At 45.5% G+C, this 22,938-nt stretch overlaps 1 protein-coding gene across 1 annotated transcript in view; it reads right to left on the bottom strand.

Annotated features, from left to right (window-relative positions):
- Positions 1 to 22,938, bottom strand: part of AGBL1 (AGBL carboxypeptidase 1) — a 336,406-nt gene that overhangs the window by 237,805 nt on the left and 75,663 nt on the right. Inside the window, exons 10-16 of the mRNA XM_068143395.1 lie at positions 20,894 to 21,010; positions 19,355 to 19,956; positions 17,735 to 17,818; positions 16,097 to 16,183; positions 15,309 to 15,457; positions 11,495 to 11,582; positions 4,360 to 4,504 (exon numbers count right to left, since the gene is read on the bottom strand). Of these exons, the coding sequence (XP_067999496.1) occupies positions 4,360 to 4,504; positions 11,495 to 11,582; positions 15,309 to 15,457; positions 16,097 to 16,183; positions 17,735 to 17,818; positions 19,355 to 19,956; positions 20,894 to 21,010 (1,272 nt within the window). The remainder of the gene's footprint in view (positions 1 to 4,359; positions 4,505 to 11,494; positions 11,583 to 15,308; positions 15,458 to 16,096; positions 16,184 to 17,734; positions 17,819 to 19,354; positions 19,957 to 20,893; positions 21,011 to 22,938) is intronic.

Genomic DNA, 22,938 nt, shown 5'->3' with positions numbered 1-22,938 from the left:
CTCCCTCTTCAAACCATTCCCCTTGTTCTGTCTCTGGACACCCTGATAAAAAGTCCCTCTGCAGCCCTCCTGTAGGATCCCTTCAGGTACTGGAAGGCAGCTCTAAGATCCCCCTGGACTCTTCTCCTCTCCAGGCTGCACGACCCCATCTCTCTCAGCCTGTCCTCATGGCAGAGGATCATCCACAAGCAAGTTTATCTCAGCCTTTCAAAGAGTTACAGCAAGAATTTACTTGTCCTGGATAAAAAGTTCCACAAAGAGAATGAAGTGGAGCCCTGCCTACTCCTTGTATTTTCACAGAGACTCTGTAGAAACATGAGCAAACATCATTTTGGAGTATTTATAGAGCTGGCTGGTTCACTGTCAAGCACATGCCAGCAAAATTCAGGGACCACTCCCCCCTAGAGGCACCCAAAAAGTTGGCAGGAAACGTTTTGTACCATCAGGAGTGGGGAATTTGAAGAGTGTTATTTTAAAAGAAGAAGATTTTTCTGCCTTCCTTCCTCTGACAAAGTTTACTGCAGTTTTAAGCAATTCTCAAGTCTAACAGCTTCTTCAGGAGTTTGAGAAAAGGAATTGGCAGCTAAGAAACCCCCAAATTCCAATCGCCTCATTAGACACAGAGCCACTTCTCACCCACACACCAGACCACTTTGCAGTTCTCTGTTTACATTGTCATTGCTAGTGGCAAGATTTATGTCAGTAATCCCAGCACAGGCTTTACTAAGTGTCATGGAACACCAGTTGTCTCTCAGTTGGTAGAAATGGGTATGGTAGAGCAGATACACTTGTCCTAACAACAAGTGAAACAAACTGAAACAAACCAATTCACTGCACAACCTTTCCATGGTAACTTTGTCTTTATAAGTCAGGGCAAAACTGTAAACAAAACCCACAGAATGGCTTAGGGTGGAAGGGAGCTCAGAGATCATCTACTCCAATCCCGCTGCCATGGGCAGGGACTCCTCTCAACTAGATTCAGCTGCTCAAATCCTGATCCAACCTGGCCTTCAACACCCCCAGGGAGGAGGCAGCCACCACTTCCCTGAGTAACTTACTGCAGCATCTCACGTTGTACTGAAGAGCTTCTTCCTAAGGTCCAGTATAACCCTACTCTCCCTCAGCTTCAAAACATTCCCCTTTGTCGAGTCCCTAGACACCCTCATGAAAAGTCCCTCTCCAGCCTTCCTGCAGGATCCTTTCAGCTATTGGAAGGCAGCCCTTAGGTTCCCCCAGAGTCTTCTCTAGACTGAACGCCCCCAGCTCCCTCATCCTAGCCTCATAGTAGAGATGTTCCAGCCCTTGGATCATCTTTGTGGCTTCCCCTGGACTCATTCCAACAGCTCTGCGTCCTTCTTATGCTGGGGACACCAGGACTGGAGGCAGTATTCAAGGTGGGGTCTCAGCAGAGCACAGGGGCACAATCCCCTCTCCTTCCCTGCTGGCTACACTCCTCTGGCTGCAGCCCAGCACAGAGCTGCCTTCTGGGTTGCATAAGAGCACTGCTGGCTCCTGGGGAGCTTCTCAGCCATCAATACTCCCAAGCCTCCTTCTTCAGAGCTACTCTCAACCCACTCTACACCCTGCTCCTCAAACCTTGGAGCTTGCCATCTCTCAGTCTGCTCTCCCCAGTATCCATTTGACTGCGAGCACAGAACTGAGATTTACAGCCATCTCTGTCATAAAACAATTAACATACTGCTCTATAAAGTAAATTCAATTATTAGCCACATCTAATGATCTCTCATAAATACAGAGAATTCAATCTCATCATTTACTTATGTTCCTGGGACCCAGCAAAACTTAATTGTGAAGAGCTGCCACAGAGATTTCAGCTAGATATCCAAACAATTAACGCTGTGATGTAAAAACAGACAAATTACTGCTCATAAAACGATTGTAATTACTAATGGACAAAAAGTAATGAACTGCAGAGTGCATCCAGTTCAAAGAGGATGCTGCAATGTGCATTTCCAATAAATATGCCTGCAACTATTAAATATATATGATATTTAAAAACAGCTCCAAATTACTGACTCCATATCCAAGTTGAGCTTCTTCCCCAAAGCCCCACGTATTTAATTGAGCCCTTGGGTTTGTAATCACTTTTAATTTATTACTGATATGCAAAACCAAGCTGCTTCAGCAGTGGACAAATGCTTTTAAAATGAAATCTACCGGTGCACAAACCTGATTTAGTTTGTTTACTGTGGAAATTGAAGTCACCTGGAAATGTGCCAGTTGCATCACTGGACATCTGAAATTACTCTAAGCAAAGAAGCCCTTCAGAATTATTACCTGCAATAATTTTTTTGCTTTGACTGAAGAGCTGGCCATGACAATCTAGCAGTATTTTCCATCCCTAATTCCCATTTTCCAAACCCCATGCTCCTCACTGAATCTGAGTTCATTTAAACCTCTCCTATGAGGACAGACTGAAAGAGTTGGGGCTGGAGAAGAGAAGGCTCTGAGGTGACTTTATTGTGGCCTTCCAGTATCTGAAGGGGGCCTACAGGAAGGCTGGGGAGGGACTGCTCAGGATCTCAGATAGTGATAGGACTAGGGGGAATGGAATGAAGCTGGAGGTGGGGAGATTCAGGCTGGATGTGAGGAGGAAGTTCTTCCCCATGAAGCCCTGGGATGGGTTGTCCAGGGAGGTGGTTAAAACAACTCCCTGGAGGTGTTTAAGCCCAGGCTGGATGAGGCTCTGGCCAGGCTGATCTAGTATGAGGTTTCCCAGCCCATGGCAGGGAGGTTGGAACTAGATGATCCTTGTGGTCCCTTCCAACCCTGACTGATTCTATGAAACTTTTCCTTGGGCAAAATTCCCTTTAACTTCCAGGAGCATTTTATTTGAAAAGGCAGTGAAATACCTCAAGACCTGGCCCTGGGAGAGTAGGAATAACATCTTTTTCATCTCTATTCTATTCATTCAGGTGTAGGTGAGATATTCAGGAATTCCCAGAGCATACAAACTCTCCAAGTCTGTCTTGCTTTGTGCCAGAAGATGGGAATCAATACCAGTAAAAGAATGATGAGGCACTGCATTTCAGTAATAAAGTATGGTGGTGGTGAAGTCCACCCAACACTTCAGTACTGCATTTGTCTTTTCTCCTGCAGACATTAGCATATACATCCCTTCAAGGCTAGGGGTCAGACCCACTACTGGAGCATGCTCTTTTGCTCATTCATTTTGAGGAGTAGATAGCACCCATAAACCAAATGACAAGTGAGCTGGCAAGCTTATTCTGGACAGTGAAGGCTGGACTGGCTTTCTACCAGATACTGGGAGCACTTTCTTTGAACATCTATAATGGGATGCAAAGCAGTTGACAAGAGACTGTTGTCTGAGTGGGAATTAATCTAAGCCCGTGTTGGCATGCTGAGCAGTATGGGTAGCAAGTGGAAGAGGTCACTGTCTCCTTTGAAGCCTTTCAGATCTGCTAATGGCAACCTGATACCATTAAGAAGTGAGCCCAAACTCCACCAACCCACACCAGCCTCTACTGCCCAGAAGAAAAAGGGTTGGCAATGGAAACTGCATGGAAAAGGAAGAGAAACTGATCTACTGGAAGTGTGTCTCTGCTTTCAGTAACACCTTTATAATCTTTAACAACAAAGCAAAGCTATTCCCAGAACTATTAATTTTCCTTCTTTTATCCACCCTTCCTTTCAGACCTTGAGGTTTCCTACATTAGTCACAGAGAAAGCACATTTCCCAGAAAATTTCCTCACCATCTACCCCTGACCAGAAAAGGCTGTAGGGAACAAATCCTTCCCCAGGAATCAAGTGTGGCCCCACTCAAACTAAAATACAATCTACACTTTAGATTTTATCCTTTTTAAGCTTCTGTACCGAACACAGTGGTAGGGGTGTCACAAATGCCTACTGAGACTCCAGCTGGCACAGAGAAAACAGCTGACAAAGCGCTCAAACAGAGGTCCAGCACTGTGCTATTGCTGGGTTCAGCTCTGAAAGCTGAGCTGTTACCCTGTCAGAGGACAAAGCAGGCAGCTTTCACTTCTGAGTAGCCATTAGCTTTAGCTCCCTGCTTCCCCATCCCTTCAGAAGTATCCTACATCTCTAAACAAATGGAGACATCTTTGGTTCATGTTATGACTGGCATAAGCCCTAATGGTTTGCACCTCATCTTACTGTACACAGGAACTTTTTTTCCCCTACAGCATTCTGGGCCTCAGGGCTGGCAGGGACTGAAGTTGCAAACAAGGCAAAAGCAGCATCACAATCATTACCTGCCTGTGAAAACGTTCCTCTAGCTATCTCAGTATCTACACACACTCAAGCGGCTCCAAACTGTCCAGCCCCATAGCTCAGCTAGGTAGACATATCAGTATTACCATCATTGTAGAGTAGGTATAGGGGTAATGGTAGGCCAGGTAGCAGACATCATCTTTGTGAGGGAACTTGATGCTGAAGGTGAGCGTGTAGTAGAATTTCCCTCTCATGCCTCCTCCGGTAGCTGCCCGGCAGCGGTAGTGGTTTCTGGAAAGAGAAGAAAAGGGAACAGGTAATTTTCACTTCTGGATGGACATTTAGAGCAGCCAGGAGAAAGCTAAGCATTCAGAGATACATCCACCCTTAATGAGCTTTCATGGGCTCCAAGATCAAGCAGTCATTGTACCGAGAGCAGGAAGGCCCTGGTGCATGTACAATCGATCCAATGTCAGCAGTGAACAGGTACAAAAACATAACAGAGCTAAACAACATCCAGCACACCCTGGGGCTCTATGAAAGGAAGGTTAGAGAAACCACAGCTCCACTTGACAGTGATGTGAATAAGATGATGATTGGATGTTAGGAAGACGTTCTTCCCCATGAGGGTGGTGAGACACTGGAATAGGTTGCCCAGGGAGGTGGTGGAAGCCTCATCCCTGGAGGTTTTTAAGGCCAGGCTGGATGTGGCTGTGAGCAACCTGCTGTAGTGTGAGGTGTCCCTGCTCATGGCAGGGGTGTTGGAAATAGATGATCCTTGAGGTCCCTTCCAACCCTTACAGTTCTATGATGGCAGGTACCTCTGACCAAGGTGCTGCACCATATCCAAGGGGGCTTGGGATCTGTGCAGTATACAAAGATCAGCAGGGAGCAAAGAGGCAGAATTGTGTGGCAGCACAGGGGACAGCTAGGTGCAGCTAGTCACTGCTGATGGATGGGAGCATGCTTATAAGAAAATAGTTTCAGTTTGTGAAGGTGCAAGCAAGAAAGAATCCAGCTAGTACTAGCTCAGATAGCACATATTTAAACTGATGGATTCAGCAGACGCTGCTGTATTGCTTCCAACATCTAAATGCTCTTGCTCAGAGATGCAGGTACCTATTCACAGCCCTGAACAATGGCACCTGAAAATATTCTGTGAAAGCCTGGAGATTTAGAAGACATGAATTCTCTACCAAATCAATCAGTCAAAAAAAAGAGAAATTCCAAGGATAATAGAAGTAAATAAATAGGACACACATACAAATATTTCCAATCTCTTGAAAGGCTTTTTGCAGAGTAGGAAGAGGGGAAGAGTGGGTTTGGGGAGAGAGTGAACACAGAGAAAAAGCAACCACATACAGATTTGCAGGTTTGTAAGCTACTAAAATGAAATCCCTTTTTTGGGTTCCTTGTATTTGGAGACTTTAGCCTCTTCCTGCCAGGGAGCAGCAAGGACCAGATGCTCCTAAAAGATGGCAGGGCTAAGCTCAATATAGAAGCCAGCAGGAGAGAAGCTTCACCAGCCAGGTTTCCTCTCCACAGTACTGGAAAAGGCCATGCCCAGGGTGACAGACAACACCACAACCAGATCATCAGACAAGCTTGTAGTGATGAAGCAGCTCTGTGCCAAGCCAGATCACAGTATCACAGTATCACCAAGGTTGGAAAGGACCTCGAGGATCATCGAGTCCAACCTATCAACACAGACCCCATGACTAGACCATGGCACCAAGTGCCACGTCCAATCTCCCCTTGAACGCCTCCAGGGTCGATGACTCAACCACCTCCCTGGGCAGCCCGTTCCAATGACAAATGACTCGCTCGGTGAAGAACTTTCTCCTCACCTTGAGTCTAAACCTCCCCTGGCGCAGCTTGAGACTGTGTCCCCTTGTTCTGGTGCTGGTTGCCTGGGAGAAGAGGCCAACCCCTTCCTGGCTACACCCACCCTTCAGGTAGTTGTAGAGGGCAATGAGGTCACCCCTGAGCCTCCTCTTCTCCAGGCTAAGCAACCCCAGCTCCCTCAGCCTCTCCTCATAGGGCTTGTGTTCAAGGCCTCTCCCCAGCCTTGTTGCCCTTCTCTGGACACGCTCAAGTGTTTCGATGTCCTTCTTAAACTGAGGGGCCCAGAACTGGACACAGTACTCAAGGTGCAGCCTAACCAAAGCAGAGTACAGGGGCACAATGACCTCCCTGCTCCTGCTGGCCACCTGATGGGTCAGGGTCCAAATCACCAGAGTGGATAGCGAAGCACAGAAAATGGACAGTGAGTAAGGGTGGAGACCCTGGGTGAAGCTGGTTAGAATCATCAAGGTCTCCTATTGCCATTCTGGCCTTGACACTCTCCACATTAAAACTACAAAGCCTTGAAGCAAACATCTTAGTCTAGTCCCAGAACTAGATCTCTTGCAGGATACTGTCTCTGTTGAAGTGATCACTTCAGGTTGAGCAAGAAAGTTTGTTTCTTTTCAGCATGGAGATGAAGAGACACTGTAGGAAGAAGCCTCACAGCAACTTGAATCCATAAGTACGTCTCAAACAATATTTTCCCCCCACAGTGCACCAATCATGCTGTTGCTGAACCTCCTGATTCTGAAGGACTGGGAGGTTTCTTTGACAAATGTTATCATCAATGTTGCATTAAAATGCAAAACAGAAGAGGCAACCAAAAAATGCCATTTCAGCTCCTGAAATTTACAGTACTGGTTTATTTTGCTGCTGTTCATTTTTATTCAGAGGAGTGGAGAGAAAAGATAATTATTCTTGTCAAATCCTCCAAAATCATCATCTCTTTTTCATAAGGCAGGCACAATACAGCACTGCTGGGTTTTCACCTCAATTTAACAGTCAGGAACACGTAGGGTGAATGATGCTAACTGGATCAATAGATAGTCCAGGAACCCTGAGTCCCAGTGGCAAGCTGAAAAACTTAGCAGTTTTATTCTCAGCTGAACCCTTCACCCCAGCATTCATTTGGTGAATAAACCACCTTAGCATTGGACAAAGACACAGACAAAAAGGGGGAAAAAAATTTGCAATGAACCCTCAGATATAGAAAGAGCCACTTAACTCTTCTATGCATCTCAGTGGATTCAGGATCTGAGTCTCTCTTTGAGTCATAACAATGACATTTGATCTAGTTCCTGGCAATTCTGACAGTGAAAGATAATTAAGAACCGTTTCTTGTCTGGGGCATAAGGAAAGCACTCATCTCCATGGCCTCTTTTATATTCACTGTCACTTAGGTGGTTAGATGAGCTTCTTCATAAAGAACAGTCACAAAATGCTGAGATCTCAGTCCTCCCCTCCAAATTCACATCCGTAGTTAACGGCGTGGGAGGCAGCAGGTCTTTGCAGATAGATACTGCCTAAATATCTTACATGCACATTATTCCCACCTGCCCCTGATGCTCCAGTAAAAGGTTCTCTCTCTAGTCTGTAATTCTGCAGTCAAAAACATCTCTCCTCTCTAAAATGGCCACTTAACCCACAGCTTTTACAGCACCAGACACCTCTGACCTTGATGGCAGTCAATGGTTCTTACTCCTGACAGTGCTCAAATCTCATGATGACAGCGCTGAAGAGCATGATCACAGTGCTCCTGCTGTGAGCACCTCTGCTGCTCCAGCAAACCACCCTTCCAGAACAGGCATTTCCCAGACTTTCAAATCACTTCTTGACACCTGCTTCAACCTTTAGCAAACTATCTGGTAGTCACAGGAAGTTTTCATGTGAGGCTTCAATGTATTTACTCATGCATGAAAAAGAAACACTTGTAAGAGAAAACAGAGTCTGAGAGGTGATGTAGTCTTACTGCACAAGCCATGTAGTCTTCTCACAAGCCATCTCACAAGGCAGCAGCTCTGAATCTTTTAGAAAGAAGTCATATTAAAAGCATTATTCCTCTTTGCCTCTCTTTCCTTCTGCTGCTGTCACCCCAAGATGGCTCTTCACCTCCTCAGCTCCTGCACCAAGCTCTCTCCCTCCTCTTTCATCACAACATTCTACCACACCAGCATGAAGCATAAATTAACAAGCAAAGAAGGGGGAAAAGAATAAAAGAGCCCAGAAGCATTTAGTCCTCACTGCCATGTTTGTGTTCTCTCTCTCTTTAAAAGTTCAAAGGCTCACATGCTCTCTAGAAACTCATACACTGATTATTGGAAAGAGAATGAGAGACCAAGGTGTGGGGTTTTTAATCAGCATGCAAGCTTGAACCTACTGTGCCTTTCAATCACTTTGTAATGGTGAAATCCTTTGACTTGCTGTTCTCCTTCAGCAATAATGTGCAGGTAGTGTATTTCTAGCACAGCTGTGCTAGAAAGTTAATTAATAATAATTACAATGCTACTTATCACTTACACTGCACGGTAATTTTTTGAGCTTAAATGCCTCTGCAAGCATTATCTAATTAAAATTTGCTCCTCATTTATCTATTCCCATTCTTTGGGTAGCAGATAAGTGACTCTAATTTTCCATCCTTTATAGGTGAGGATGCAGAGACACAGATAGCTGAAGCCATTTAGGCAAAGATACAGGCAGGTCAGTAAAGCTGGATTGTAACTCAGGAATTCAAAAGCACCAAGTGATTCAAGAACAACATTCCTTGGTCATCTCAGCTTTAGAGCTCCTGTCTGCAGCACATAGTGCAGCACAAAACATTGGTAGATGATGGAAACTGGTGTTGAATCAGCTTGGACTGAAATGACCAAAGAACTTCACCATATCCAAGATTCCCAGCCCATTTTAAAACAGAGTTCAAAATTAAGTCAACCATTTATTGCTTCTGATCTACTGAGGCACTCCCTTTGCCCAAGGTCATAGTACCTGGAGTATGATGCTCTCATTTTACATGTCTTGATCCTCTTACATCTGGTGGAGTCATGATCCCTGGAGGTGATTAAGCAGTTGTGGACCTGGTGCTTAGGGACATGGTTTAGGATTGACCCTAAACTGGGTGAAAGGTTGGACTGGATGAGCTTTGAGGTCTCTTCCAACCAGATGTTTTCCCTGATTTGGTGATCTCTAAGCGAGGCAGCTAAGTGCAATAAACCTTAGCAACACTCTGCTTCATACAATAAAGCAAGAAGTATGGAACAATTTATGGGGGCATTGCTGTTATTTTGGGGTCTTCCATATTGGAAATTGGAAGATGCACAACAACTTCCTTTTCAAAGACCAAATCCATGTAAAAGCATCTTTATTGTCAGGACTGCAGACAGATTCCCAGTACACAGGATCACAGGATGTTAGGGGTTGGAAGGGACCTCTCAAGATCGAGTTCAATCCCCCTGTCAGAGCAGGACCATACAATCTAGCACAGGTCACACAGGAACACATCCAGATGGGGCTTGAAAGTCTCCAGAGAAGGAGACTCCACAACCCCTCTGGGGAGCCTGTTCCAGTGCTCTATGACGAAGTTCCTCCTCATGTTGAGGTGGAACCTCCTGTGTTGTAGTTTATAACTTTACCCTTTGTCCTATCACAGGGTGCAGCTGAAGCAGCATATTCCCACAGCCATATTGCTAATAAGGTCTTCAGGTGTATTGTAAAGGTCAGGTACTGTTAAGGTGAGACTGGTGTCTCAGCCCTCTTGTGGATTTCATTACAAGTGAAATGTGGCCTGCTAGTGCTGTGATGATTATTTCATCCAGTATGATTATAATGACACTGAATAGACAAGACCTTGTTCTGACACCACTATGATCACCAAGCAGCAGAGTCTTCAGTGGTGATGTGAGAACAAAGCACTCCATGTACCTCATTAATAGCTGTGAGCTGACTATTGTCTGCAAAAGCTGGAGGTTAGGTAATGTGCTTAGAACAAGCCATGAAACCAAAGGCACAAGCACACTGTCACCAATTCAGAATGCTCCTATTGTTCCTTAAATAATTTGCTGGGGAAGGGAATATTATTCAGTGCATGAAAGCTGCCAAGATGGCAAGTGAATTAGATGATCTTATAGTAACTGCAGCTCTGTTTATCATGGGGGCATCCTGTCACCTCACAATAAAATAGAGCAGAAGTGTCACTCAGCTTCCTTCTGACAAGAGCACTGCTAATATCCTCCTCAACATAAAACCTCTCCTGAGACACGTGGGAAAGGTGGGTGATGACACAACTGTGCCACAGTGTTCATCTCTGTGAGTGAGCTGTCCATGCTCAGTGAAGATGAATGGCAGCAAAGATCAGCCAATGTGCCTCACCCAGCCACCTTAGGGATGTTGCTTTCCACCCACTGTCCTTCAGCTCTGAGGTTGTTCTCACTAAAAGCCCTGCTGCAAAAGCAGTTAGGGAGTGTTCTTTTCTCATGTTCATCAATAACTCCTGATAAAAGTAATTAGATGAGGTTTTATTCAAGATTACAGAATATTACAGGTTGGAATGGACCTCTAGAGACCACCCAGTCCAACCCCCTTCCAAAGCAGGATCAGCCAGGGATGGTCACACAGGAATGCATCCAGGTGGGTTTGGAAAGTCTTCAGAGAAGAAGACTCCACATTCTCTCTGGGCAGGCTGTTCCAGGGCTCTGTCACCCTTACCACACAGAAGTGTCTCCCCAAGTTAAGATGGTACCCCCTGTCATCCAGCAGGTTGTAGCCAGGAGGGTGTTGGTCTCTTCTCCCAGGCACCCAGCATCAGAACAAGAGGACACAGTCTCAAGCTGTGCCAGGGGAGGTTTAGTCTGGAGGTGAGGAGAAAGTTCTTCACAGAAAGAGAGATTGGCCATTGGAACATGCTGCTCAGGTAGGTGGTGGAGTCCCCATCTCTGGAGATGTTCAAGAGGGGATTGGACATGGCACTTGGTGCCATGGTTTAGTTGTCAGGTGGTGTTAAGTAATAGGTTGGACTCTATGATCTCAAAGGTCTCTTCCAACCTGTTTAATTCTATTCTATCTCCGAGGTCTTTTCCAACCTTCTTGATTCTATCCCTCAGACTTCAGCTCTGCACAGATTTTTCTAATCCAGCACATACCAATTACCCTGGGCCTTGGAAACTCCTCCAATCCTCATCTTTAGAACAACTCATAAAAGCCATGGATAACATTTGGGAAGCCTTGAGAACACAAACCCAGGGTTCATTCAACCTGCTGAAACCCCAAGCTCTATGCTTGTCTTCTCTAAGGTCTCCCTTGTAGCCGTTTGCTGAAGGTGGAAGCACATTGAGCCAGCCTCCATTCAGAAACATTTGAAAGAGATGATCAGAGGTCAGCAATAGCAAGGTGGTTAGCAGGAGGAGACTGGGAGGCCACAAATTAGTCACCAAGAAATGCACTTACTTGTAGTAGCAGATATCATGGCCTGCCCGTAGCCAGCGGGGCCTGCCCTGGAGCGCTTCCTTCACTGAGTACATGACCGGCTGCATGCCTGCATGAAACACAACAGTTCCCAGTGACTGGCTGGAAAAGACAGGGGTGAGGGGGTAAAGGCTAAACAAGAAGCATCCTTGTTTCATCTGTGAATAAATTATCTGCAGGGAGAGCAAAGTAAATACACTCCCCAAAGCCTCTGCTACAGCCACGTCTGTGCAAGAAGCACCTCCAAGAAGAAATGAGCTGAATGGAGCTCATTAGGAAAACAAACAAAAATCCCTACTGGCCTCTGCAAAGGAGGACTTAAAGCTGCCCTGTTCACAAGTAGAGGAAAGGTAAACAAAAGAAGAGGAGTCAAGGTATAAGAAGAGATCAGTAATTTGTTTAATCCAATATTTCATGCTTCACTGCACCATTATTGAAACTTTAATCCTACCACAGGGTTAGAGATGTGCAGTGTATCCAGCCCAGTGCCTTCAGAAAGCAGCAAGGCAAACTGGTGGGTTTGAAGTATGTCATTAGACCTAACCAATACCTGTGTGTCCTAAATGCTGATAACAATAGCAGCTTTCTTTGTACTGTTTTATATCAGAAGATGACTCCTTCCTGGCCTCCAAAATACTACCATTTTATGCCTCGAGGTATGAGGCTCTCTCTGAACGGAGCTGCCTGTACATTACTCACAGCTACACAAAGCCAGTCCAAATGCAGGCAGTTTTTGTACCAAATTCCTCTGCTCTCCACACCTGCCTGCTCTGTCACAGGCCCAGGAAGGATCCTGTCCTCACCAGCAAAGTTCTCTGTTCAGGGTGCCCCTTGCAAGGTGCTGGCAGCTGGGGGCTGCAGGGATGACCTCTGATTCGAGGTGGTTCCAGACAGCTCCAGTGGACACAGCACACTCACAGCTCAGCTCACAAATGGTGCAGGCAGAATGTCTATAAAGTCCTACTTAAGAAAGGGGAAAATGCCCTCTCAAGTATTTGTGCATGTTAGTTTTGCCCCCCTGAGCCTCCTCTTGGCTGTTCCTGTGCTGCAAGAAGGAATGCTTGAAAATCATTAATACTCCTGAAATACTTCCCTAATGCACTGGAGAGTTTGAAACTAAAGAGCTGCTTAAGAGCTGGCAAGTGTCACAGCAGAACAGCATTTCCAGCTCCCCTGTGGCTGTGGTGTGGGGTAACTGCTAACTAGAGTACAGCCAGAAGGAATCTCAATGTTGCTGTTTCCTGCACCAGCACCAGAAACCACACACAAGCAGCAATTCTGTGTTTGGTTCCAGGTCGTGGACCACACTGAGTTGAGAGGCCTGCCCAAAGGGGACACACACCCCCAACCCACCTGGGAGCAATGGTTGATGCTGGTCTGCCATCACCTGAATTATCAATAAATACACATATGAAGCTTTTCCTTTCTACCTCTCCCCCATGGAAACAATCAGTTTCAGAAAACAAACAGAACCCAGGCTTCAGATGAAATCCCCTTATCTCTCATGGAAGAGTAAGTTGGAATCATAGGATCAACCAGGCTGGAAAAGACCTCAGAGATCATCAAGTCCAGCCTATTACCAATACCTAACACCTCATGACTAACTAAACAATGGATTCAACTGCCACATCCAAGCCTTTTTTGAACACCTCCAGGGAGGGTGACTCCACCACCTCCCTGGGCAGCACATTCCAATGGCCAACTACTCTTTCTGTGAAGAACTTGGTCCTCACCTTGAGCCTAAACCTCCCCTGGTGCAGCTTGAGACTGTGTCCTCTTGTTCTGGTGCTGGTTGCCTGGGAGAAGAGACCAACCCCCACCTGGCTACAACCTCCTTCCAGGTAATTGTAGAGTGCAATAAGGTCTCCTCTGAGCCGCCTCTTCTCCAGGCTAAACAATGCCAGCTTCCTTAGCTGCTCTTTGAATGATGCCCTCCAGAAAGAGGAAAGGAGAGAGGTGGAGGCTGCACCTACTGCCTTGCTCTGCTCCCAGTCACAGCTTTTGCAGTGAACAGCATTTTGGCTGATTTGAAAGTTACAGGGTGCCACCTAACCAAGAGCAAAAGGGAAGGGCAAAAAGCAAAACCAGATCAGTACCCAGGAGCTGCAAAGTGTTGCCACCCATGGCACTTTGGCACTGCATCACAACTGGAAGCTTTCAGCATTATAAGCACAGGCATTAGCCCAGGAAGGCACAGAGGGGATGCAGCAAACACACAGCGCTTCTCACCGACAGCCTGTGTAAACATTATGCATGTGCTGGAAGGGGTAATGAGCCTCACTCAGCCAAGCTACATTAGCCACAGCTCCACTGCCCTCACAGAGCAGAAGTAACCCACAGAAGAATTGTTTTACCAGCCAATCCCACCTACAAGCCATGCCAAAGCAAGCCGTGGCTCAGCCTCCCTCCTTACGCTGGGTGACACTTGGTCTTTTTTGCCTTCCAAATATGTTTTTCATTGCATGCTTGAACATGAGTCATGGACAATTTCAGGTGCACAAAATGAGATTATAAATGCTAACAACAGCCAAACCAGCAGATAACAAGCAATTTTCCACCAACAACAGCCGGAATCGCTAGCCATGAAGCTACTGGTGGCTGTTATCAGAGGTTGTATTGGGGTTTACAGCAGCAGCCTGACATACTTCATTTTCAGGCTCTGAGCAGACACAGCACACTGAGTTGTTTGGTAATTCAGGGTAGTAGAATAAGAGGAAAAAAACAGCCAAACAAAAAAAACCAAAACACCACACACCAAAACATCAACCACCAAAGAAAAAAACCCACCCCACCCCCCCCAAAACAACCAAGAGAACAACACAAGAGTTGCTTTCATTTGGCATCTGTAAGATACTTGAACTCCAGCCCTCAGAGTTCAAGAGCAAATGCTGTATAATTCATTCTGCCCCTCATTTGTGGCCAGCTTTACAGATCCAAGTGACAAGCCATTCAAGCTCCTAGTGCTATTTGTTTAGGTACATTGATCCTGAGAGTGTTCTCCTGATGATGTTGAAGGCTGTATCCACAGGGCTTGAGGAGAATGCAAAGTCTGATATTAGGGGCTTATTAAACATTCTGAGTCAGGTCTTAAGCTGGTGTAAATTAGCACAGCTCCATGGAAACAAATCAAAAACCCAGCCCATGCCAGCTAAGAATTCAACCCCCAGTCTCTACACAGGAGAGATAATTTGTCTTCTAAAATGGGCATTGAAAGCTAGGATTTGCCCTGCCTATTTCTGAGTAATGCTGCCTTCCTCCTGAACCACAGACTATGACAAGAGCTCAAAGACAGCAAGCAACAGAAATTTCTTTAATCATTAATATCTGCAGAAGTCTCAGCAGGTCTGAAGGCAGAGATATCTTTCTGGATAAAGCCAAAGAATCATGAATATTTGCTTGAGGATTATCTACATTTATTTAAATCTTAGCACTTTCCAATTCTGCGCTGCTCATTCAATTCCAATATCTTTTTTTTCCCCCTCCTTCCCCCATCTCCCAACCCCAGTGCCATTCTCCCTCTGTTCTGCTCTCTAAACACATAAAAATGATTTATTATTTTCCTCCTCAAAAATCCTCCCCAAGGTCTTAATATTCAGCTTACACCTCAAGCCCTCCTGAGGATAGAGAAAGGTCCTCTGACAAACCTAAAGTAACTCTTTCAGTGGATTTTAGGCTAGATAAGATTAAACTTGCAGTCTCCCTTATACTTCTAGATATGAAAAGTCCAAGACCTTTACAACATTAAAGAGACATCCTTGTGAATTGAAGGCTACCCCAATTCCCCCCAGACTCATACCATAATTAAACTGGCTGTTGAACTTCTCACAGTTGATAATGTTGAAGCGATAGGAAACTGCTAGCTTCATGCCACGGACTTCAAAGTAGAACCACTGGTGATGCTGGTTGCTGTTCACATCTGCATTCATAATTAAGTCATACTCAAACCTAGAAGGGAAGACCACAGGAAAAGAAATCAAAGCAAAAATATAACCAATGGCCATGAACACCTTGATAGTCTGCCACTGACCCTGCTGAGGGGACCAAGCTCCATGAGTAAATTCTTTAATATCCAGTGAAAGCCAAAGGAGCCCAAAGCAGCAGTGCCCAGACTCACCAAACACTGCCTTAGCCACCTCAAAACACTTGGAGCCGTTTTCTCACTCCTGTTTATTATCATGACATAGAATCACAGAATCATTTAGGTTGGAAAAGACCTCCAAGATCATCAAGTCCAACCATTATCTAAGTCTATGAGGGCTACACTCTGTCCTTTCATCCCCTCCGTTTCAGTCTTCCCATCCCAAATGCCCCCCCCCTTCCAGTCTTCCCATCCCAAATCCCCCCCCCCTCCAGTCTTCCCATCCCAAATCCCCCCCCCCCCCTTTCCAGTCTTCCCATTGGTATCACTTACTTGATGTGTCTTCGAGCAGCCAGCCCCTGGCTGTTGAAAAGCATGACAAGCTCTGCATCATACAACCTGCTTCCCTGAAGGAGCCCTTCCAAAGCCAGGGGAAGGCCCCCATGTGACACTGTGGTCAGAGCAGGAAGGCAGGCTGGGACACAGCGCCCCCCAAGGGTACTTACTCACGCACTTGGATGGCTTTGCGAAGGTTTCCTGATTCAAACTGGGAGAAGAACGTCAGGCAGCCTGGAACACCTGGGCTTGGGGGACTGCAGGAGATCAAAGCAAGGATAGCTACAGCAGGGTGCTTCAAAGACAAGCCTTCCCCAGCACCTCCTGTACATTCAAATAGCTTTTCAACTTTTATTACTTCTTTAAGTAAGAAAAGTCCAGAAAAGCATCAAGAGGTGAGCAAATCCATAGTCAGAGCATGATCTGGGTTGGAAAGGGACTCCAAAGGTCCTACTCCCTCTGCAGTCAGCAGGGACATCCTTGACTAGATCAGGTTGCCCAGAGCCCTGTTGAGCCTCATCTTGAATATCTCCAGGGGCGGTGTCTCAACTACCTCACTGGGCAACCTGTTCCAGAACAATCATGGTAAAGAACTTGTTCCTATCCAATGCAACATTCTTCTCTACTCATGCTTAGTGATTTGAAACCTCATCTTTTTTTCCCCCCAATACTCCTTTCTGTTCCAGTTTCCTGGGGGCGGATCTTAGAGCTGCCTTCCAGTACCTGAAGGGATCCTACAGGAAAGCTGGAGAGGGATTTTCCACAAGGGTGTCTAGCAAAAGATGGGAGAATGGTTTGAAGCAGAGGGGGAGTAGGGTTAGACTGAGTCCAAGGAAGACATTCTTCAGTATGAGAGTAGTGAGATTCTGGAATAGGCTGCCCAGGGAGGTTGTGGCTGCCTCCCTCCCTGGGGGTGTTACAGGTCAGGTTGGATGAGGCCTTGAGCAGCTGAGCCTAGTTGAGAGGCATCCCTGGCATGGCAGGGAAGACATAGTAAGTTATTTCTAAGGTCCTTTCCACACTAAGCCATTCTATGATTCACATTTACCTTCTTGATTCCTGTTGCTTTCCCCACTAAATTATTCCCACTAGATCAGCCATTGCACGAGGCAGCTTTATACAACTGCTATTTTCCCTGAAACTTAAACCCCCTTAATTTCACCTTAAACAACTTCACAATTTTCTCCTACCTCAAACTGTCCCTCACTTCCCCCCCTCCCCCCAAAAGAATGTTCCCTGAGTCACTCATTCTCCCTCTAAATTCAGTCTCTTCATATTCAGGACCCTCTCAACTCCTGTGTACTACATCTTCCCAAAGCCTGTAATTGCTGGCCATAGTTGAGGACTTAGAGCTGCTCACAAAAGCAGATGCTTGTTTTCAGAAGGCTTTTCTAAGTGGCACACTTTTCAGGGGACAAGTACAGCCTGAGACACTGAGGTGCACACTGGGAAACACAGCTTCAGGGCAGAGAGGCTCCATCTGGATTCAGAGCTATAAATCCCAGAGTCGACCTACACGTTCCAAGTCACCACGTGCAATTCAGATGTATCCAGGGCCATAATAAAGTGCCTCTGATCTATAGATTCTCTTTTTGTCTAAAAGGTTTAGAGGCTTTCTTGCTCCAGTGTCTTCCACAGTAAATCCTTTCCCCAGAGCCACATACAAATTATCTTCTCCTCTTGTACTTCTTTTCCTGTCGAACCGTTACCTTCTAGGTTCTTTATTCTCTATATCAGAGGTAAAAAAAGCAGACATCTCTCTACCTAACCCAGCACTGGCATTGCCCCTGATTACAGAAGTTACTCACCTGGGCTCATCTATATCAAAAACAGTTCTGCCTATCACATCACTTGGCTGGATTAGGCGGCGAATGTCATCCAGTACCTTGTCCCTAGGAGAGGAAAAAAAAAACAACACAGAAATAAAGCAAGTTGTAGTCACAATAAGAAACCTTGTACAGGCTGGTGTTGTAGAAGCAACATGAACAAGCTCAAGACATTCTTGTGCAGGACTGGGAAGAAAGAGGACTTCCACGTGCCAATTCCAGGCGAGCTTAATTTGTGTACACTTTGCCATGGGAAAGCTCCTGCTCCCTTCCCATTACAGGAAGTTGCCTTTTAGGTTAAACAATTGATTGTGTAAAATTTGTGTTCTCTCTGCAGTGTTCTGTCAAGTTTGATTTATCCCCAGTTCTTCCCAGTCAATGTCAGTCTCCCAAATGGCCAGCCTTGCCCTGTGAGGAAATACCTGCCATAACTTATCAACCTGCTAGTCTCTCATAGCGAATCTTGGTTCTAAATCAAGCTAATTTCACCTCATGATTAAACTGAAGTTCTCTGATCCCCAAAGATGATCAAATGGGAAATATCAGATATTCTTCCTGACCTTTGCAGCAATCATGTTATGCCCTGAAGCATGATGTGATTATTCCCATTTTAGCTGTATGGTTACACGTGTTATTAGAGTCATAAAAGCAAAGCTTTCAGAGCAACAGTGCAAGAGAAGATGGTAGAGTGATTTTTGCCTCTAAATCAGATTTTTAGCTTTTATATTTGCTGCAAAAAGAGAGAACCATTGTCTCTCTAGAGGTCAGCAATTAGTTGGTTTTCAGAAATGCCATTTGATAAGCATGGATCAGCTTTAATCCATCCTCTTTGGTATCTGCTGTACCACGGAAGAAACATAGTCATTGCACACAGCCATGCTGCGGTTGCAAGAGCAGCTTCTACTCCTAGCACAGCTTCAAAAGACAGCTTTCCTCTCATCTCAACACCTGGAATAACATGAGAAAAACAGCAGCCTCTAGCAGTGTGCCAGAGTGGGATCTTGGGTTTATTCCTTTCTACATGTTGCATGCCGTGTATGCTGTCCTCTCCAAGTATGCTGGGCAGCAGGGACTTACTCTGACCCACTGCTGCTACCTCCTAACAGATATCCCAGAAGCAGAGGTACATGCTAAGGAAGGAAGCTTCTGGAGGACCCCATGGAACAGACCAAGAGTGAGAGGCACAGCAAGGCACACAGCAGAAAAGTAGACAGGGAGAGTCCTGAGAACCTCCCACAGAGAGGACAGAAAGGATTCTCCCTCAAAAAGCCAGGTGGGATCCAGTGTTGCAAGCACTGGAAGTGGCTGTCACTGCAACCTATGAGACAAAGCAAGCAATGCTAACTTCACAACTTCTCCACTGACACAGAAAGTACATCTCAGAGAGAATCCTAAGACTCTTCATAAGCCAAATAGAGAACATTTTCCTTTCCACAGGAGGAAAGCCCAGACTGCTGTGTGGCCTTGGAGTCATTCAGTTGATAAACAAAAATTCCTTCTATAATTGCCCAAAACAGAGAGAGGTGCTTTAGTCAGAAGCTACACAAACCAGTTTTGAGCCCAAGGGCTCTCAGGGTGGCAATTATACTCAAGCACAATCACCTTTGCACCCCATGCTTGCGCTCCAGCAGGGGCTTGCTGTGAGGAGGTGGCTGGTGACCCCAGAATTCAGGGAAGGCCAAGTCTTTGTAGGACGGTATGGACTTAACACTCCTGGCCCTAGCCATGTAGACACTAGGGCTGTGGAATGGGATATCTCCCTGGTGTTTCTCTAGAAGTTTGGTCACCAAGTCTGAGCTCTCCAGCCTCTCTCCAGGATTAGAGCTCACTGAGGCCTCACACTCAGGGTAAAACATCTTTCTGTACCAAGCAGCATCTGTTGGGAGAGGACGCAAAGCAAGCACGTGGCTCCCGGCTGGATGTTCCTCTTCACAGGAGTCTGCTTCTTGGGCTGCTTCTTCACTGTCTCTCTTTTCATCAGTCTGATCCCATCTGCATTTCTCCTCCTTCATCCAGCACTGAAGAGAGACTTTGAAATTCTTTTTCCCTGGATCTGGTCCCATCTCTGTGCCACTTTGGTTTCTCCACTTGCAATTTGACTGTTTGACAGAAGCAGCACTTGGAATGAAATTAGAGGGAATAGAGGGAACGCTCTCAGTCCTATTCTCCAAGCAGTTCTCTTCCTCAGACTCAAATTCAAGCACCTTGAAATTTCAAAAAAGCAGAAGAAATTAAAAAGGAAACTGTATGCCATTTGTGCCTCCTTCCAGAGGAAACCTTTCAAGGAAGAACAGAAATATTTACAAGTCTCCCCAAACCCTACTACTCCAACAAGACTGTCAGAGTAAAATCAGCCCGTGGACCATCTGCCAGAATTTTTCTATCCACAAAGCTGTCCTCAGAAACCACAAGGATCAGATCAAGTCATCTGGGTGAGTCATCTCCAACCACAACTGACTGCTTGAACAAGTTAGAGAGAATAATCTGCAAGGCATTTAAAAGTAAAACTATTACAGCAAAGGAGGCCAACCTGCCATGCAAAACTCCACCCCCTCTTCATCCAAGCGTGTAATTTAATCCCATTTGTCTACTCATGGCCATCATAAATGCCACAGCATTGTGTGTACAGGAGCTGTACTAAGTCAGTGGTCCTCTCCAGACTCCTATTTTCAGCTCTTCTAAGTTCCAAGACATGCAATAAGCCCAATAGTCCATTTCATGCCTCACCCTGCAATAGAGCAGTGATTTGAGCTGTGCATTTCACTCAGCAGCAATGCAATCTCCTCCCCTTCCTTCAAACCGCTCCCTGACAGTATTTATTCTCCACATCTCATTCTGATCTTGATATTGCCATTGAAATTGCCAGAAAAGACATAAATTATTGCCTGACAGCCTTCTCATGTAGCAATTGATTCAGCAACGCTCAGTTAATCCCTATCCAGCCAAATGTGCACCAAACTACATCACTCCCTGCCTTAGCACTCTTGATCCATGCCGGTAAACTACAGCATAAAGTATTAGTCTTGTTTTTTCCAGTCCTATGAAACATCCAGGTTTGCTTTTCCAAACACTATCCAGTTGCTGCCTTTCAAGTGCTACTTAAACTCCTGACTGTTTTGCAGACCAACACTATGATAGTACCTGAAACTTCTGGGAAAGTTCTGGACACATAGCTTCATATTGTCCAAGCTCCTCCTCCGGCCGGTCAAGCCCTGGTTGTGACCTCAATTTGTTCACATCTGTCTCCAAGTCGTAATCCTACAAAAGCAGAATTAGGAAAGCATGCAGAGCAAACATTCCCCACAAGATGACTGTTAAAGTAAACATTCTGCATAATAGCCTTGATTTCTAATGACATCATACATTTTTAATGAGCCATATAACTGTTCTCACTGCACTCATGAAGGCTGGGGAATTTATATTATGGAATGGAAATAGAGAGGCACAAGAGGAAAGCTTGATGTTTAGGTGTCTGAGGATGCAAGGAGAGACACCATGAAAAGATGGCTTCCAAGAAAAGCATCAAGGCTGAAACTTGAACCTTTTCATAAGCACCTCAGCTTGGGAGGTTTCAAAGTAAGAGACATCAACAACCAGTAGTTATTTCTGAGTGCATCATCCCTCTCCTTGCTTGTGTTGTGTCAGCCAGAAGGCACAGCTCCTCCAGATGCAGCTGGTTCTCATTCAGATTCACAGAATCACTAAGGTGGGAAGAGACCTCAAAGATCATCGAGTCCAACCTGTCACCACATACCTCATGGCTAAACCATGGCACCAAGTGCCACATCCAATCCCCTCTTGAACACCTCCAGGGACGGTGACTCCACCACCTCCTTGGGCAGCATATTGCAATGGCTAACAACTCTCTCTGGGAAGAACTTTCTCCTCACCTCAAGCCTAAATATCCCCTGGCACAATAACCAAACCAATGCATATTTGGCAAGAAAATCCTCAAACTATTTTGCAGCCAAAATTGTCCTCACAAAAGCAGAAAGCTTAACACTCCTGCCTTTGATTTAGGCAAGCACATGGTTTCTGAGGACCTACCAATCATGAAAGGCCCATGTCCATATCATTAAACTTGTAAGACACCAATTGCTTGTATTTTATCTCCCAAAGCTACTTATAAAAACCTGTGAAACTTTGCCCAAACCATCTTCTACACTCTTCAAATTCCTTCCTATTTTTATATATATCTATTAAAAAAACCCAAAACAACAGTTTTCAGATCTCATCTATCAATGAATCAGGAGTAAGAACCCTATCTGAAATGCTCAACTGAAGGCAGTTGTGCACCGATGTGCAGCATTCTCCATATCAGATAGGAGAACCGAAGCCAAACTGTGTCAAGCATTCATTGCATAAGAAACCAGGAAAATATGGGGCAAGAGAGAAGGCTGAAGATGTGGCATTGATGATTGGGCATTATGCTATAGCATCATTTAAGTCATTCAACATGTCAGTAGTAATTACGCTCAAGAAAACACCAAAGGAGTGATTTGCAGCTGATAAACAGACTAATTTCCGAGTCCTTATCAAAACAAAAAAGCTAAAATTGCCTGAATGCAAAAGGGCCCATGGCACTTCCAACCCTGAGGCACACTTGTGTTGCAAAGCAGAGTCTGAACTGCTGCTAGGACCTATTTGAGAAGACTATGGAGAGATACAAAAGAATAGGAGATCAGTTTAAAAGGATTCGCCACTACTAGCATCACAGTCCATAAGCAGCCTCAAACTTGCTGAAGTTTCAGGCTGAGAAGGACAGATAGTTGATGTAGGGATTTTGATTTTCATAGAACTCTGCAAAGTTCCTGATGGAAGCAAAGATCCCATTTTCATTTTAGCTGGTATTACTGATAGGTATGGCTGTGTGTTGTCTAACTGAGACAATCAGAGTGGTCTGCGTTGGAAGTGACCTCTAGAGATTATCTAGTCTCAACCCCTCTGCAGCCAGCAGAGGCAACCTCAACTAGATCAGGTTGCCCAGAGCTCTGTTTAGCCTCGCCTTGACTATCTTTTTTGCCCTCTACAACTACCTGAAAGGTGGTTGTAGCTGGGAAGGAGTTGGTCTCTTCTCCCAGGCAACCAGCACCAGAACAAGAGGACACAGTCTCAAGCTGTGCCAGGGGAAGTTTAGGCTGGAGGTGAGGAGGAAGTTCTTCACCGAGCGAGTCATTCGGCATTGG

Source organism: Melanerpes formicivorus, unplaced genomic scaffold (genome assembly GCF_026170545.1).
Source record: "Melanerpes formicivorus ecotype bairdi unplaced genomic scaffold, bMelFor1.0.p_v2 SCAF_10, whole genome shotgun sequence".
Lineage (NCBI taxonomy): Eukaryota > Metazoa > Chordata > Aves > Piciformes > Picidae > Melanerpes > Melanerpes formicivorus.
The sequence above is the reverse complement of the archived record's forward strand: the minus strand, read 5'-3'. Positions and strand labels throughout refer to the sequence as shown.